Source organism: Papaver somniferum, chromosome 5 (assembly GCF_003573695.1).
Source record: "Papaver somniferum cultivar HN1 chromosome 5, ASM357369v1, whole genome shotgun sequence".
Lineage (NCBI taxonomy): Eukaryota > Viridiplantae > Streptophyta > Magnoliopsida > Ranunculales > Papaveraceae > Papaver > Papaver somniferum.
Genome location: NC_039362.1, coordinates 40,985,409 through 41,001,468, shown reverse-complemented (window position 1 = coordinate 41,001,468; position 16,060 = coordinate 40,985,409). Strand labels below are relative to the sequence as shown.

The 16,060-nt window shown below is 36.3% G+C and overlaps 1 protein-coding gene across 1 annotated transcript; it reads right to left on the bottom strand.

Moving 5' to 3' along the window:
• Positions 1 to 571: 571 nt before the first annotated feature.
• LOC113278977 lies at positions 572 to 5,237 on the bottom strand. The gene is made up of 8 exons (XM_026527693.1): positions 5,222 to 5,237; positions 5,020 to 5,071; positions 4,922 to 4,937; positions 4,290 to 4,638; positions 3,940 to 4,113; positions 1,735 to 1,786; positions 1,637 to 1,652; positions 572 to 961 (listed from the first exon to the last, which is right to left on the bottom strand). Exons 1-8 carry the CDS (start codon positions 5,235 to 5,237, stop codon positions 572 to 574), a joined length of 1,065 nt encoding a protein of 354 aa, XP_026383478.1.
• Between the last annotated feature and the right edge of the window lie 10,823 nt (positions 5,238 to 16,060).

Sequence of the window (16,060 nt, the reverse complement as noted above, 5' to 3'; positions counted from 1 at the left end):
CCTTAGAAAATTGGGATGGGCCTTACAACTCTATCCCCCTTAAATGAAATTTCGTCACGAAATTTAGAGGGTACCTCGGTTCTGACGTGGCGCCACAGGAGGTTGTTGATCCCGCTGAGCACCAAGTTGGGGCCAATTCCTCTTATAGTGACCGGTTGCTTACACTCAAAACACACAACATGTTGAAGATTTCTTTGTGCATCATATCCGTTCTCTTTCCTTTCGTACGAGTGATTTCTATTCTTACCGTTCCCATTCCTATCGCCAGCATGACGCTCACGAATTCTCGCAGCTTCCTCAAGATTTCTCTCCGCGATCATCGCTCTCTCCACTATCTCATTATAAGAGGTAATCTTCAAAACAAACAACCTACTCTTAATTGAAGGCTTAAGTCCCTCTTGAAACTTAAAAGCCTTCAACTCTTCATTTTCAACCAAGTGAGTGGTAAAACGAGAAAGTTCTTCAAACTTGGCTTGATACTGCGCTACTGTCATATTTCTCTGGGTCAATTGCATAAACTCGATCATGCGTTGGTTTCGTGCAGTTTGTGGAAAATACTTAGGAAGGCGAGTCAAAATTCCACCCTGGTAAACAGACCGTCATTCCTAGAACGACGAGTCAACTCCCACCAGCGAGTGGCTTCACCCTCAAGCTTATAAACTGCAAGATTCAGCTTATCCTCGTCATTCACGTCTAATAGAGTGAATATTTTCTCAATCTTATCTATCCAATCTTCAGCAACTAGTGGATCAGGATTACCCTTGAAGGAATCAGGCTTTTGTTCGATAAACCTTCTAACTAACAAAGCACGTTGATTAGGTGGTGGAGGAGGAGGAGGTGCATTCTGATTAAGATTCACTTGTTGTTGCATCGCTTGAGCAACAAAATTCAAAGCACGAACAACTTCACCGAAACCCTCATCTTGTGGGCCAATTGAACCATAAGTACGACGAGACATGTCCTAAATGAAGGACATTATAAATAAGTATCACAGAGAGAATTTCTCTATGTAAAAGAAATACAACCTATTACGCATTCTAGAAAAACACAATCAACAATTGCTGCAAGCAATTCACATACAAGCATATACACGCATTGACTTATTCAGAAACTAGCCTGCCTAAACGATCAAACTAGCTCTGATACCAAACTGTAACACCCCAAATTTCGGGCCCGGATTCCAACCAAAATCCAAACCCAAAATCCGAAATGCTACATTTAATATCAGGCCCAGACTTACATACTTGGCCCAAGGCTAAACGACTAATTCTTTGTCTAATCTTTATTTATGCTCAATTCAGAAATTCTGTCGCACCGGATACATAAAAACTCTTTTAGGAACATCTAACCATCAACTTGACGTTATTATTAACCCACCTGAACCCTAAAGAACTATAGTTTACCATAAAAATTAATATCACCGTTAATGGTTCCAGATTTATTCCAAAAGAGTCGCATGTTTAAGGAAGAATTATAAAACAGAAGACATCAGTTCAATCTTAGAATTTTACAGAACTCAATTCAAATCAAAAAATTATCATGATTATACATTCTGAATCCTAACTCGGAATAGTTCCATTCATAAATTTTCTATAATTTTTAGTTTATCTTAAAGACCTTTTGACCACAGTCAAACGCGTAGTTGACCAGAACTGCAGAAAAGCAAAATAGAGATAGTCCATTTTATAAAATTCGTATAAAAGCACTCACAACTCCAAATCAGGTTTAGTTTACCAATTTAAAAAGGAAACAGAAATATCTTCAAGTTTACAGAAGACACCAAAACCTAAAACATAACATAGAATAGTTTGAAGGTAGTAAAACTTCTATATAGTTGGATCTGTTAGAAAATTCCTGAATTTCGTACAGTGAATAAAAATTGTTTTAAAAATATTCTAGAACTTAGAAAATTCTAATATTTTAACCACTTCATTTATCTTGAGTTTTACGCATACTATAAAATATTCATGCATATATCTTATAGAATAATTATCATTAACAGTCAAACTGACATGACTCAGAAATTCTCATTATCTAATCAAATAGAATTTTCCTTAACAAAGCATTGTTTCATTGGTTGTACATTAACCAAATAATCTCCAAAGTATTAATAATCCATAAATACTCAATAAATCATCTATAAGAGTTTGATGATATCTCATTACAATTATTCAACCATAAATCCAATGCAAACTACTAGTTAAAGCACCAAAACCGATCTCTATGCTTTTCCGCCATTAGCTCCTTGTGGTACCATAAAATCTGGAATTTTTGTCATGAAACGACGTGAGTTGTGACACCCAGTAGGAAAAGAAGCAACAAAACATTTTATGCAACATTTTTCAATTTCTTTTTAAAAACATCCAGCATGATTAACAACACCGCAAACACATGGAAATACCACATCCATAAACAACATAAATTCAATCAATCCGCTCTCCCCAGGGAGCCCATGGGTTTAGCAATCAAATAGGAGGCAACCATCAACTCCTAATGAGCCTCATGTTGTTTTTAGGGAGGCAACCTTCAACTCCCAAGGATATCTCATACCCGTCAAAAAGGAAAGTCTTTTGGGAAGCAACCATCAATTCCAAGGACCGAAATTTATCAAACACATACATAAATCACACAACTTCAATATCATGATGAAATCAATAAATACAATACAGTCACATCACCACAATAATTAAAACCAATAAATATGAATTTAAATAATTTTAACCCAAATAAAAACAAGATTTAGTTAGTGTTGCGCCTACCTCAATCGCTAGCAATGATCCTAACGGAAAACCTCAAAAGAAATAAGTTTTCCACGTTCGTAGCTATTCGTCTGTTCTTCTCTTTTCTCTTTGGTTTTGTGCGGCAACAGAAAAACTGGGAACTTAAACCCTAGAGGCAATCCTTAAGTATATATATAAGGTGTCGGTGGTGGAATTATTCCTAGTCAACCTTAATTCTTCCAAAACGTACGCATGCAACATATATGGTTTAAGTAAATCTCATCTTTGACCGACTTAATATGGGAATCTATGTTTTCATCTCAACTAAATTTACTTAGTGCACAAACAACTAATCAACTATCCAATGAGAACCGAACACGTAGCAAGATGACAATTACTTACCAATTACAATGTGAGTTGTGGCAAGATGACAAACAAGAGAAGATGGTAACGACAGAGACATTTTCGAAACAAGAGAAGATGGTAATGACATAGACATTTTCAAAACACATTTAGATTAATCTTTTCTAACTAGTGGAGCCTCTAACCAGCTAAAATTATTTTTCTTTCCCTTCCAATTTCTAAGGAACCCTTGATGTAGTTCACAATCAGTAGGACGTCACCACGTGCCAAAACATGTTTAATTAATTTAATTCACATTACGGAGTACACTGGCTCATTTTGTTTCAAATGTGCATACTAGGAAGTTAACCAAAATCTAACATGGCGGACCTCTTCTATATATGTGTCTAGTTAAACCAAAAACGACATGTGCCCAAAACTAGCCACTATAACAGCTTAAGGCTAGATAAAATAATATTACTATATTTTTATAAGAATGATAATCAAGTAAATCCTATAAATTACAAAGGATCACTAATATATATACTAGGCTAAGTGTTTACTATCAAGATTTCTTTTCTTAATATAAAATGACTATTTTACCCGTATTAGTAAAAGTAACATAAATACCCTTAGAAAATTGGGACGGGCCTTACAACTCTATCCCCCTTAAATGAAATTTCGTCACGAAATTTAGAGGGTACCTCGGTTCTGACGTGGCGCCACATGAGGTTGTTGATCCCGCTGAGCACCAAGTTGGGGTTAATTCCTCTTATAATGACCGGTTGCTTACACTCAAAACACACAACATGTTGAAGATTTCTTTGTGCATCATCTCCGTTCTCTTTCCTTTCGTACGAGTGATTTATATTCTTACCGTTCCCATTCCTATCGCCATCATGACGCTCACGAATTCTCGCAGCTTCCTCAAGATCTCTCTCCGCGATCATCGCTCTCTCCACTATCTCATTATAAGAGGTAATCTTCAAAACAAACAACCTACTCTTAATTGAAGGCTTAAGTCCCTCCTGAAACTTAAAAGCCTTCAACTCTTCATTTTCAACCAAGTGAGTGGTAAACCGAGAAAGTTCTTCAAACTTGGTTTGATACTGCGCTACTGTCATATTTCTCTGGGTCAATTGCATAAACTCGATCATGCGTTGGTTTCGTGCAGTTTGTGGAAAATACTTAGGAAGGCGAGTCGAAATTCCACCCAGGTAAACAGACCGTCATTCCTAGAATGACGAGTCAATTCCCACCAGCGAGTGGCTTCACCCTCAAGCTTATAAACTGCAAGATTCAGCTTATCCTCGTCATTCACGTCTAGTAGAGTGAATATTTTCTCAATCTTATCTATCCAATCTTCAGCAACTAGTGGATCAGGATTACCCTTGAAGGAATCAGGCTTTTGTTCGATAAACCTTCTAACTAACAAAGCACGTTGATTAGGTGGTGGAGGAGGAGGAGGTGCATTCTGATTAAGATTCACTTGTTGTTGCATCGCTTGAGCAACAAAATTCAAAGCACGAACAACTTCACCGAAACCCTCATCTTGTGGGCCAATTGAACCGTCAACCTGACGTTATTATTAACCCACCTTAACCCTAAAGAACTATAGTTTACCATAAAAATTAATATTACCGTTAATGGTTCCAGATTTAATCCAAAAGAGTCGCATGTTTAAGGAATAATTATAAAACAGAAACAGACATCAGTTAAATCTTAGAATTTTACAGAACTCAATTCAAATCAAAAAATTATCATGATTATACATTCTGAATCCTAACTCGTAATAGTTCCATTCATAAATTTTCTATAATTTTTAGTTTATGTTAAAGACCTTTTGACCACAGTCAAACGCATAGTTGACCAGAACTGCAGAAAAGCAAAATAGAGATAGTCCATTTTATAAAATTCGTATAAAATCACTCACAACTCCAAATCAGGTTTAGTTTACCAATTTAAAAAGGAAACAGAAATATCTTCAAGTTTACAGAAGACATCAAAACCTAAAACATAACATATAATAGTTTGAAGGTAGTAAAACTTCTATATAGTTGGATCTGTCAGAAAATTCCTGAATTTCGTACAGTGAAAAAAATTGTTTTAAAAATATTCTGGAACTCAGAAAATTCTAATATTTTAACCACTTCATTTACCTTGAGTTTTACGCATAGTATAAAATATTCATGCATATATATATTATAGAATATTTATCATTAACAGTCAAACTGACATGACTCAGAAATTCTTATTATCTAATCAAATAGAATTTTTTTTAACAAAGCATTGTTTCATTGGTTGCACATTAAACCAATAATCTGAAAAGTATTAATAATCCATGAATACTCAATAAATCATCTATAAGAGTTTGATAATATTTTATTACACTTATTCAACCATAAATCCAATGCAAACTACTAGTTAAAGCACCAAAATCGATCTCTATGCTTTTCCGCCATTAGCTCCTTGTGGTGCCATAAAATCTGGAATTTTTGTCATGAAACGACGTGAGTTGTGACACCCAGTAGGAAAAGAAGCAACAAAACATTTTATGCAACATTTTTCAATTCCTTTTTAAAAACATCCAGCATGATTAACAACACCACAAACACATGGAAACACCACATCCATAAACAACAACAAATTCAATCAATCCGCTCGCCCCAGGGATCCCATGGGTTTAGCAATCAAATAGGAGGCAACCACCAACTCCTAATGAACCTCATGTTGTTTTTAGGGAGGCAACCTTCAACTCCCAAGGATATCTCGTACCCATCAAAAAGGAAAGTCTTTTGGGAAGCAACCATCAATTCCCAAGGACCGAAATTTATCAAACACATACATAGATCACACAACTTCAATATCATGATGAAATCAATAAATACAATACAGTCACATCACCACAACAATTAAAACCAATAAATATGAATTTAAATAATTTTAACCCAAATAAAAACAAGATTTAGTTAGTGTTGCGCCTACCTCAATCGCTAGCAATGATCCTAACGGAAAACCTCAAAGGAAATAAGTCTTCCACGTTCATAGCTATTCGTCTGTTCTGCTCTTTTCTTTTTGGTTTTGTGCAGCAACAGAAAAACTGGGAACTTAAACCCTAGAGGCAATCCTTAAGTATATATATAAGGTGTCGGTGGTGAAATTATTCCTAGTCAACCTTAATTCTTCCAAAACGTACGCATGCAACATATATGGTTTAAGCAAATCTCATCTTTGACAGACTTAATATGGGAAGCTATGTTTTCATCTCAACTAAATTTACTTAGTGCACAAACAACTAATCAACTATCCAGTGAAAACCGAACACGTAGCAAGATGACAATTACTAACCAATTACAATGTGAGTTGTGGCAAGATGAAAAACAAGAGAAGATGGTAACGGCATAGACATTTTCAAAACAAGTTTAGCTTAATCTTTTCTAACCAGTGGAGCCTCTAACCAACTAAAATTATTTTTCTTTCCCTTCCAATTTTTAAGGAACCCTTAATGTAGTTCACAATCAGTAGGACGTCACCACGTGCCAAAACATATTTAATTAATTTAATTCACATTACGGAGTACACCGGCTCATTTTGTTTCAAATGTGTATACTAGGCATTTAACCAAAATCTAACATGGCAGACCTCTTCTATATATTTGTCTAGTTAAACCAAAAACGGCATGTTCCCAAAACTAGCCACTATAATAACTCAAGGCTAGATAAAATAATATATATTTTTTTATAAGAATGGTAATCAAGTAAATCCTATAAATTACAAAGGGTCATTAATATATAGATTAGGCTAAGTGTTTACTATCAAGATTTCTTTTCTTAATATAAAATGACTATGTTACCCCTATTAGTAAAAGTGACATAAATACCCTTAGAAAATTGGGACGGGCCTTACAACACCAAATATAACCAATAGCCAAAAGAAATAACAGTCGGTCAATTGGCAACACCAAACCTGGCAATTTGCCAAAAGAAATACTAGTCGGACAATTGTCAACACCAAACATGGCCATTTGCCAAAATAAATAATAGTCGGTCAATTGCCAAAAGAAATAATAGTCGGCCAGTTGCCAAGACAGGTAATAGTCAGTTGCCAACATTCGCGCAAAAGTTGGCCTACTCTCCAACTTTATTTTCTTTAGAAGGAAACAATACTCGTTTGACGACTCCACTCCGCACAGTCCCTGGAGTTATCTCGGAACTTGCTCTGATACCAACTGTGACGGACCGGAAAATTACGCCTGGCACGCAAGCCATAACTTCCCCGATGAGGCATCATGAAGCTACGATCCGTCCCTTAAAGCAAGGCACATACACGTCCATATTCCTTTGCAAGCATGCTCGTGGAGCATGGTGTAGCTAACTCATCTTCCACATCGTTCCATCTTACCCCCTGTTCTGCAAAGGGTTTAAAGTCATTGAGGCTATGGCCGATGCGTCTTCCACGCATCACCCGGCTTACGAGTATTGTATAGGCATAAGGAAAATGCATAGGACTTAGGCATAGGCCGCTCTAAGCCTACCGTCATTCCCTTACTTTGATTACCAACATAGATTACTCTCTTGGCCATGTCAAATTCCGCAACTGGAACATATACCAACTCTATGTAGCTTGATAGGTAGTATGGGCATCCACTTGTTGGCATGCGATTAGCCTCATCAAGTTTGGCCAAAACCATCTCTTGCATCGAGCTACCGATCTTAGACGATATGAGGGGCTAACTGTTTTGGGGTAAAAACTGATTCTGCTGGTTTTGGTAAATTTAGGTGTGCCACCGAGAAACGAATCTAAACCCTAAACAAATGCACTGCACGGGAGTACTTTAGATTCGAGAGATCAATTTGTACAATTCTGGCCTAAACCAAGAAATGGTCGTTCCATCCTTGCTTCTGTCACAAAGTGAAGGAAATGATTTATCTTAGGGAGGAAAGCTAAGAAGGTTTTGAGATCAGAATGATTAACTCTAAAGGTGTGGTTGTTTTATGACTTGTATCAGAATGTGGAACTTGCTTGCAGGATGCAAGTTATGAGTTCTTTTGTGTTTTTCTGGATACTTGCGTTTATAACCAAAACTCTATTGTCGGTTGAAATAGGTTGAAAACCTATTTACATAAGTCATATTTGAATGCACCCTGATCTCATAGGAAATGGGAGTAGTTGAGTGATGGAGAAGCAAGATTGTGTGAAAATGTTGAAAACCACGTCTTTTAATGAGGGAAGACGGGTCAGTACACACCCACTACTTCTCTTCCGCCACTAACTGTCCTCTTTTCCCGACACTTTCTCATAATGGGCATGTTGCACGCCGCACGCTGTAAACCGCCAGACCAATACCCTGATGAACATCCCCCAGTTTGTGACATGTTTGATGTCTCGAGTATTTTCGTGGAAAAATATGCAGCAGGCTGCTGAATGGGTCTTATTTGCAAGACTTAGTTAGTCTGACCAATCATGCGCAAGCTAGGTGGCGGGTGGTCATGTGTGAGTAGCTGCCAGGAGCTATCCATGTACATTTAATCTAAATCGGTCCCTATAGGAGAATAGTGTCTGGTAGCCATTTTGACATCCTATTGGTTGGCCCAAATTAAATCTAAACCGGTTAATTTAGCTAGCCAAGTTGGATGGCTGAGATGATTTACAGAAGTTTGTGCTAATTCATGAAATTTCGTAATCAAAAAGTTCAGATGTGAGACCCTCACTAAACTTGTTGTAGAATTCTCAGACAAACTCGGATTTTGACGATCCACCCCTCCATTCTTATCAGAAAAGAATTTTCTATCTTTCTTCGCGGGAATATTTAGGTTTTGAGCTCGTTTAGGAGGTGAAAACAGCTAGACAGTAAAAACTCAGGAAGAATTCAGGAGGAATTTTGTCAGTTTTCAGCCATGACTTAGCTCGCCTTTTAAGTTGTATCTTTTAACTCGTTAATCCGATTGATGTGATTTTTTAGTATGTTATGATAGATATCCATACGAAACTGTTGGTATGTATCTCATATTAAAATTGTTTACCAAATGCTCCCAGTTGTTCGTCCAATATTTGGGTGACCTTTTGGATATCGTCCGACCAAGTTAGGAGGTGGCTAGACTTGATAAATCAACTAGCCAAAACGTACGGCCGTGATCACTGAAATGAGCATCCTATGTTTAATTCCTTAAGGAATTAGGTGTGTCGACCAACCAACTTCCAATTTTAATTAAAAGTGTATGTGGCGCTTTTGGAACGATCTGATTGGTCGGTGGGAAGAGGGGGCTGGCAAGTAGCATGAGTCTGGCCACACCTCAAGTGCATGTGGCGGGTTTAGACCGACCGGATTGGTCGATAGGAAAGAGAACTAAAAAGCAACATGAACTTGGCCACTGATAAGAACGTAAGTGCGACACTTTTATACCTCCATTTACACTAGCTAGGTCCTGTTAGCTTGCTAATAATATTATTTTAGACTTTTTGTAGCAATTACAAGTGAAATCTGTTCACCTGGAGAAAAATTGGCTAAATGAGGAGTAAAACCATGTTTGCGAGAAAGATGAGCAAAGCCAATCACGGGCCATGGCACCACCACTTGGCTACATTTCTTCACAGTGAAAACTACTGTCAGACCCTTTTTTAAGTTTTTTTCCACTGAGAAACCCACGGGCGTAAAATCTCATTCCCGCACCCATATTATTTACTCTTCACATTCGGAAGCCCATATTTTTAAAATTGTATTTGGTTGAGATTTTTAATGGCCAATCTACCCTCTTCTTCAAAGACACGGACAGAGAGAAAAATAGATCGACTGAGAAGTGAAAGCAGCTGATATTTTCCGAATGAAGAATTTTTGATTTTGTAAGCTGATTTTCTCTTGGTTTTTTAGGTTGAACCGTTTCTCTCTGATTTTACGATCTCTTTTTTGTTTCCAGGTTTTCAGATCTACGTTTCCTTTTGTAGCGATATTTTTAACAGGGAAGGATCTCCGTGATTTGGGTGGTGATTTTTGTGATCGATTCGCTTTTTTATTTTTCTCTTGTTATTAGATTTGATTTCAATTTTCTAATTTCGTTTTAACAACCCTAATTATTATTATCATTAATTTTAATTTCAAATACAGCTGCGGAAGTATGAAATCTAATTATGTTTTGATTTTGATTTCGATTTCTCCCTCTTTTGTTGTTGATTAGTTTTGTTTTGTTTCTAATTGAAATCTAATACGTTTTGGATTTGTGGTTTTTTTTTGTTTCTAGGCTTACATAATGGAGCTTGAAACACCAGTTTCTCTAGCAAAGAATGAACGAATTACTAATGAACAGGTACTTACACAAATCTATAATAACTGAATTATGATGTCCAACTGAAACTCTGAGACATATCACGTTTTTAATTGTGAGATATGAAGAAATGTTATCTTGATTAATATGTTTAGTCACTTTTCCCTTGTATTGCTTGTCAAATAAGAACTGCCTGCTCCAGTGTGTTGATTATCTAGTATTTGTACTCATATATCTAGTTTATGGAAAATTAGGGAAGATGAACTGGATTAACTTGGATTGACATATTTTGTCTAAATGGTGCAGAATTTATTTGAAAAACTTGGTTTCAATTTTTTTTAGTCTTCTCGACAATTCACTACCTAATAATACTACCTCTATTATTAGTCTTCTCGATAATTCACTGAATGATACAAATTCTTCATAAAGCTTAGTCATTTTAGACTTTACTTTAACCCATATTGTTGATTTTTCATATGTGATGATGAGATTGGGTGCTTGTAAAATTGGCTTAGTCTTGTTAGAAAATTTTATACTAGATTGAAGTGACAACTATAATTTTTGGTTACAGGAACATGTGATTTGTTTACCGGCAATTGGTTAAGAGATCCATTGGCTTGAGTATATGATTGTTTAGATTTAATTCCATGCTATTATTTTATTGGATCGATAAAATGTGTTTGTGTTGTTGTTTCATGTATAGGATGTCCAAAGGAAGTATGAGAAGGGAAGGAAAAGTTGGTGTCTGTTAGCGGAAATCGGTGATAGGTGAAAGATGTTTGAGGTCTCCCACCCCACATTTACAAATTTTGTCTTATGTATATCTTTCTGCTACCAATAGAATAGCTCATGTACCACCTGAAACACTGCTGGGATGATGGTGATAAGCTCTATTTTGCATTACTCAGTTAGTTGTTCTAGAACTTGGGAGTTTAGGTTTCCCTACTAAGTATATTCCTCTATTAAACATTTCTTTGGCGTAAATAATTAAGTAGGAATGGTAAAACAGATTTTAAATCCCGCAGGCGTACATTTTTGCTGCCGTCATAAGAAGACGCCTAATAACGGCAAATAGATTACTGCATTTTCTTTTTAATTCTTTAGCAGCTAGATGCACATAGGTTACTGCATTGGCATTTTTCTTGCGGTTATGTTTTACTAGTGGAGTTTAGTTTCACACTTAAATTTCTGAAATACTGGTGTAGGGATCGTTGGCCTCGGCATCAGTTGTCTGACATTACAGTTTGGTGTTCAGCTCTCTAGAAAAAATTGTTCACGTTAATTGTTTCCTTCACTTGTTATCATGCAACTCCTTGTACTATTATTTAATAGATAAATAAATTTTTTGAGATACTAATCAATCGTCTACAAGTATGTTCGGTTATATGTTATTTTGGTTTGGTTTTGTCACTCATAATGGGAAGCACGAGCATTTGCAGTTACAAAAAATGAGTGCATAATCTGTCATGCAACTTCAAAAGTGGCTGCATAATTTGTTATGCAGTTGCGAAAATGGATGCATAACTTGTTATGCAGTCGACAAAATGACTGCATATTCCATTATGCAGCCATTTTTCTTTTGCTAACACTGAAGTCAACATAAAAATGACTGCATAATCTGTTATGCAGCTGCGAAAGTGCATGCATAACATGTTATGCATTCGAAAAATGGTTGTTATGGAGCCAATTTTTTTGTTAGCGCTGAAATAAGGAAAATAGCTACATAATTTGCTATGCAGCAATAATAATGAATGCATTACTTGTTATGCACCCGAAAAAATAGATGCATAAGCTATTATGCATTAGAAAAGATGGCTGCATAATTCATTTATGCTAGTTAGCACTTAAATCAACAAAGAAAAATAGTTGCATAACCTATTATGCAACTATAAAAATTAATGCATAACCTACTACGCAACCGAAAAAATGACTGCATAATTTGTTATTCATTTAATTTTGTAGAAATATTAATTTTTAGATTTATACATGTGTTTAGTGGTGTATAATCAAATTAGTGGATGCATGAACCAAAATATGGTTACATAATATGTTGTGCTTCTTTTGTTGTGACTGCATAATGTGTCGTGCATCATTTATTTTTTTTAGTTAGAATGTTATTTTTTATATAGGCATATACATCGATTTAGTAGTTGCATAACCTAACTAGTGGATGCATAAACCAAAATATGGTTGCATAATTTGTTATGCATTCTTTGTGGTGTCTGCATCCTTTATGGTGGCTGCATAATGGTAATGTATCCAGTTTTCGAAATTTCTCCCTAAAATGATAATCACCTCCGCTTTTTTCGTAAAAAAATCAAATTCGATATTGTTGTTTGTATTCGTTTTGTAGAGTTTTTGATAAGATTTCCAACGAGATAAAATTTGTAAAATTCCAAGGCACGATTTTTTAGATGTGTTATATTCAAGTTTGCATACCAATTATACCCCTGAAAAATATGACACATAACGAGTTATGCAAACAGTTTAATGAGAAGATAGAAAATCCGAGATTTCTTTGTTTTATAAATAGAAACATTAAGGGTAACTATGTCTTGTTATTCTCTTTTTATATTTTTAAATAATTATGGGTGTGAAGGTAGCTAAAAAATATGTTGGGCCTGACAATAATAATAATAATTTTTTTGGAAACCTGTTTTGAGGCATACGTTCGGCTAAAGTTATCAGCCGAACCTAGATAAAATACACAAGGTTCGGCTCAAATTGAGTATGCATCAAAAATTTATGGTATGCCTCAAAACAGGTTACTTTTTTTGGGCCTTAGCCTAAGTTCCCCTTCTTCACATCCAGGTTACAAAGTTACCTGTGTAAAACAAGCCCAGCCCACCAGCGGCTATAGAGAAATGGGAGACGTGGCCTACTCTATTACCACATCTCTTATGAGTTATGAGTATGTTCTAAATTCTTCATCAGCATCTTCTCTACTTTACCAAAACAAGAGAAAAACCAATTTCTCAATCAATCTGGTGGCGTTGAGCATCATCATTGCTAGAAGTGGATAAACGAAATTGAGACGATGAAGAGTGGTGTTAGAGTTCAGTTAGAAGAAGAAGGAATTAGGGGTATGAACTTCAGTGAAGAATCAGCGAGAAGAAGAGTTTTGTATGGTACGAATCAATGAAGATTTGGGCATCTCTGGTTTGAATCTTATGCTAGAAAACAAGACCGAAGATCTGATTTTACTGCCATTTAAACACTGACTGAGTGAATGGAAAATCTGTAGAAGCTATGAAGATGAAGTTTACTCTTTCCATTGATTTCAGCGAGAGAGCTCAACCGCTGCCTGGAAGAAGAAGAACTGATGGGAAACACGGATTTTGGGGGTTCTCATGTGTGTATGCAACAGGGATTGAAGTTACAACAGCAGCGATTGAATCTGGGGGTTTTTGAGATTCGATTTGTTTTGAAATCAATTGAAGAATGATGGTACAGGTCATTCAAAATACATCTACAAATGGTGGAAACAATTGGCAGTCGTGATGTGTATGAGCTGTTTATACTTGTGGAGGTTAGACAGTGAGAAGATGAAGAAATCAAGATGGGTTGGAATTCTCGAAATGATGTTGGTTATTATGGTGGCTGTCGGGTGGATTTGCAGACGTTATTGGAGAAGGTGAATTCAGTTCCATGGAGATGCAGATTGAAAGGTACCCAACCATTAATACTTCATTTTATTCATATCCATGGTGCAATTTCTTGTGTTTGGGGGTTTGCCTTGAATCAAAATTTGGTCAATTTGAGTTATGGAGAGAGCAACTACATGAGATGGTGGCTGTTTATCTCCGTTTTGGGGTTTCATGTAAAACAAGGATGAAATGCTGATATTCGAATTCAGTTAGCAGTGGTGTTGAACCGATGGATTAATGGAGAAACGAAACTGAGAAGATGCAGTCTGTTGAATGGGACTGAAAATGGTCAATCCGGCAGTGATGGCATTTTCTATTACCAACAGTTGTTGGTGTTTTGAACCGTGAAGACAGTGTTGATGCCTACTTTGCCAGTGGATTGTGGGGATAAAAGGCGAAGAAAGTGCTTAGTGATACTGTGGTCATATTTGGGCAAGATTGATTATGAATTCAGTGTGGTAGTGAACTGAGTTTGACGGTGGCCAGAGATGGGAGATGCGAGAATGGAATTCTGGATGGTATTAACAGTGAAAGAATGGCGAGAAGATGGTGCTGAGATACTGGTGAAGTTAGGTTGAGAAGGGTGCAGTCCATAATATGGTCAGAATCAGAATTGGTGTTGTTTCTATCAAGTCAAATGCAGGTAACTGATTTCAGCTGTGGTATGCAGAAATATGAGGAAGAGATAAAATTGTGTGGAGTGTTTTCCCCAAATCCAGGAAGTGTATAAAGGATGAGCTTAATCAACCAAGAAGGGTATGATTGAATACTGCAATCTTAATTTTCTTTTGCTTTCTATTCATTTTCAGTTCTTTTTAGTTCTCTTATGTGTTAGAGTTTTGATTAAATATTTTTATGGCTATCTACACAACAATGAGAAGTTAAACCCCTTCTCTGCCAAGACTAGAGGGGAAGCTTAATGGGTTCAAGTATTCTTTACAGTGATCATAAATAAATTCCAAGTTTTAATCCATTTCTTTGTCTCTGTTTGATTGCAATTTTGTGTTGGCTGGGTTGCACCAATACCGCCACGGGTGTCCGCCACACCCGTGTTTCCGTGTGTCCAATACGGCAAATTTAAAAAACCATGATACGGCGCCACACCGGTAGGCATAAATATCGTTAATTTTTAAAGATATGTAAACATATAAACAGGGCATAATTTCAATGTCGATTCAAAATATATAACAAAAGTTCAATTAGATTTTCAATTTTGATCTTATACTTGCAAAAAGCTTATAAAAAAAGCATGAAGTGATCATGTATACCAGTGGCAGTGGTACTTACAAAAAAGTCATACAAAAAAACCTGAACTGGCCATGTACAGTCAGTAGACAATTTAGCACAAAATATTACTAATGATGAGATTGCAGCTGGTACTAGTCTTCACCAGTTGCATCCTCTTCATCAAAATTAAAAGGTTGTAAATCAGGTTCATCTAAAGATAATACTGCATCCTCAAGTGCAGAAGGTCCTTCCATGTTAAGGTTTTCTCCTAATGCATCCCAATGCCTTGTCGGTCCAACCTTGTAATCTTCTCCTTGTCTGCTTAGAAGTCTTAAGTTAGAATGCACATACACAAGGCTTTCAGCTCGTTCGGATGTCAACCTATTACGAAGCAATGTGTGGATATTGGAATAGGTACTCCAATTTCTTTCACAACAAGATGAGGAAGATGGTTGCGAAAGAAGCTTCGCGGATAATGATTGTAACATGATAGTTGTTGATCCATTAACAGCCCACCACGCCAGTGGATTTAAAGAATATCCACTTTCCATTACATCATGTCTCCCGAAGCTTCCCATTCTAGCACAAAACTTTCCGTACTCTTCCCTAATTTTTTGTCTTAGTACAACATTTGGAAAGAGCCTTTCTAAGCATATTTCTCGATTTGCAGAAATTTCTTCGTCTTGATGGGGAGATACTCTACCAACACCTTCTTGCAACCACTGATCATTATAATACTTTGGATTGAGACTATGAGCCATACAATGCAGAGGAGTATTATTTTTTGTCCATCTTTTAAACAATATAATCTCTACAACATTGTAAAACTCAGAAGTATCAACATCCTCTATTTTCTCTTCATGTT

What these genes read in the sequence shown, in the direction of transcription:
- LOC113278977 (XM_026527693.1), bottom strand. An exon ending in TCGTCATTCTAGGAATGACG is followed by an intron (nt 4,114 to 4,289) that starts GTCTGTTTACCT and finishes TTGAAAATGAAG; the next exon opens with AGTTGAAGGCTTTTAAGTTT. An exon ending in TGGCGATAGGAATGGGAACG is followed by an intron (nt 1,787 to 3,939) that starts GTAAGAATATAA and finishes GTTATGTTTTAG; the next exon opens with GTTTTGGTGTCTTCTGTAAA.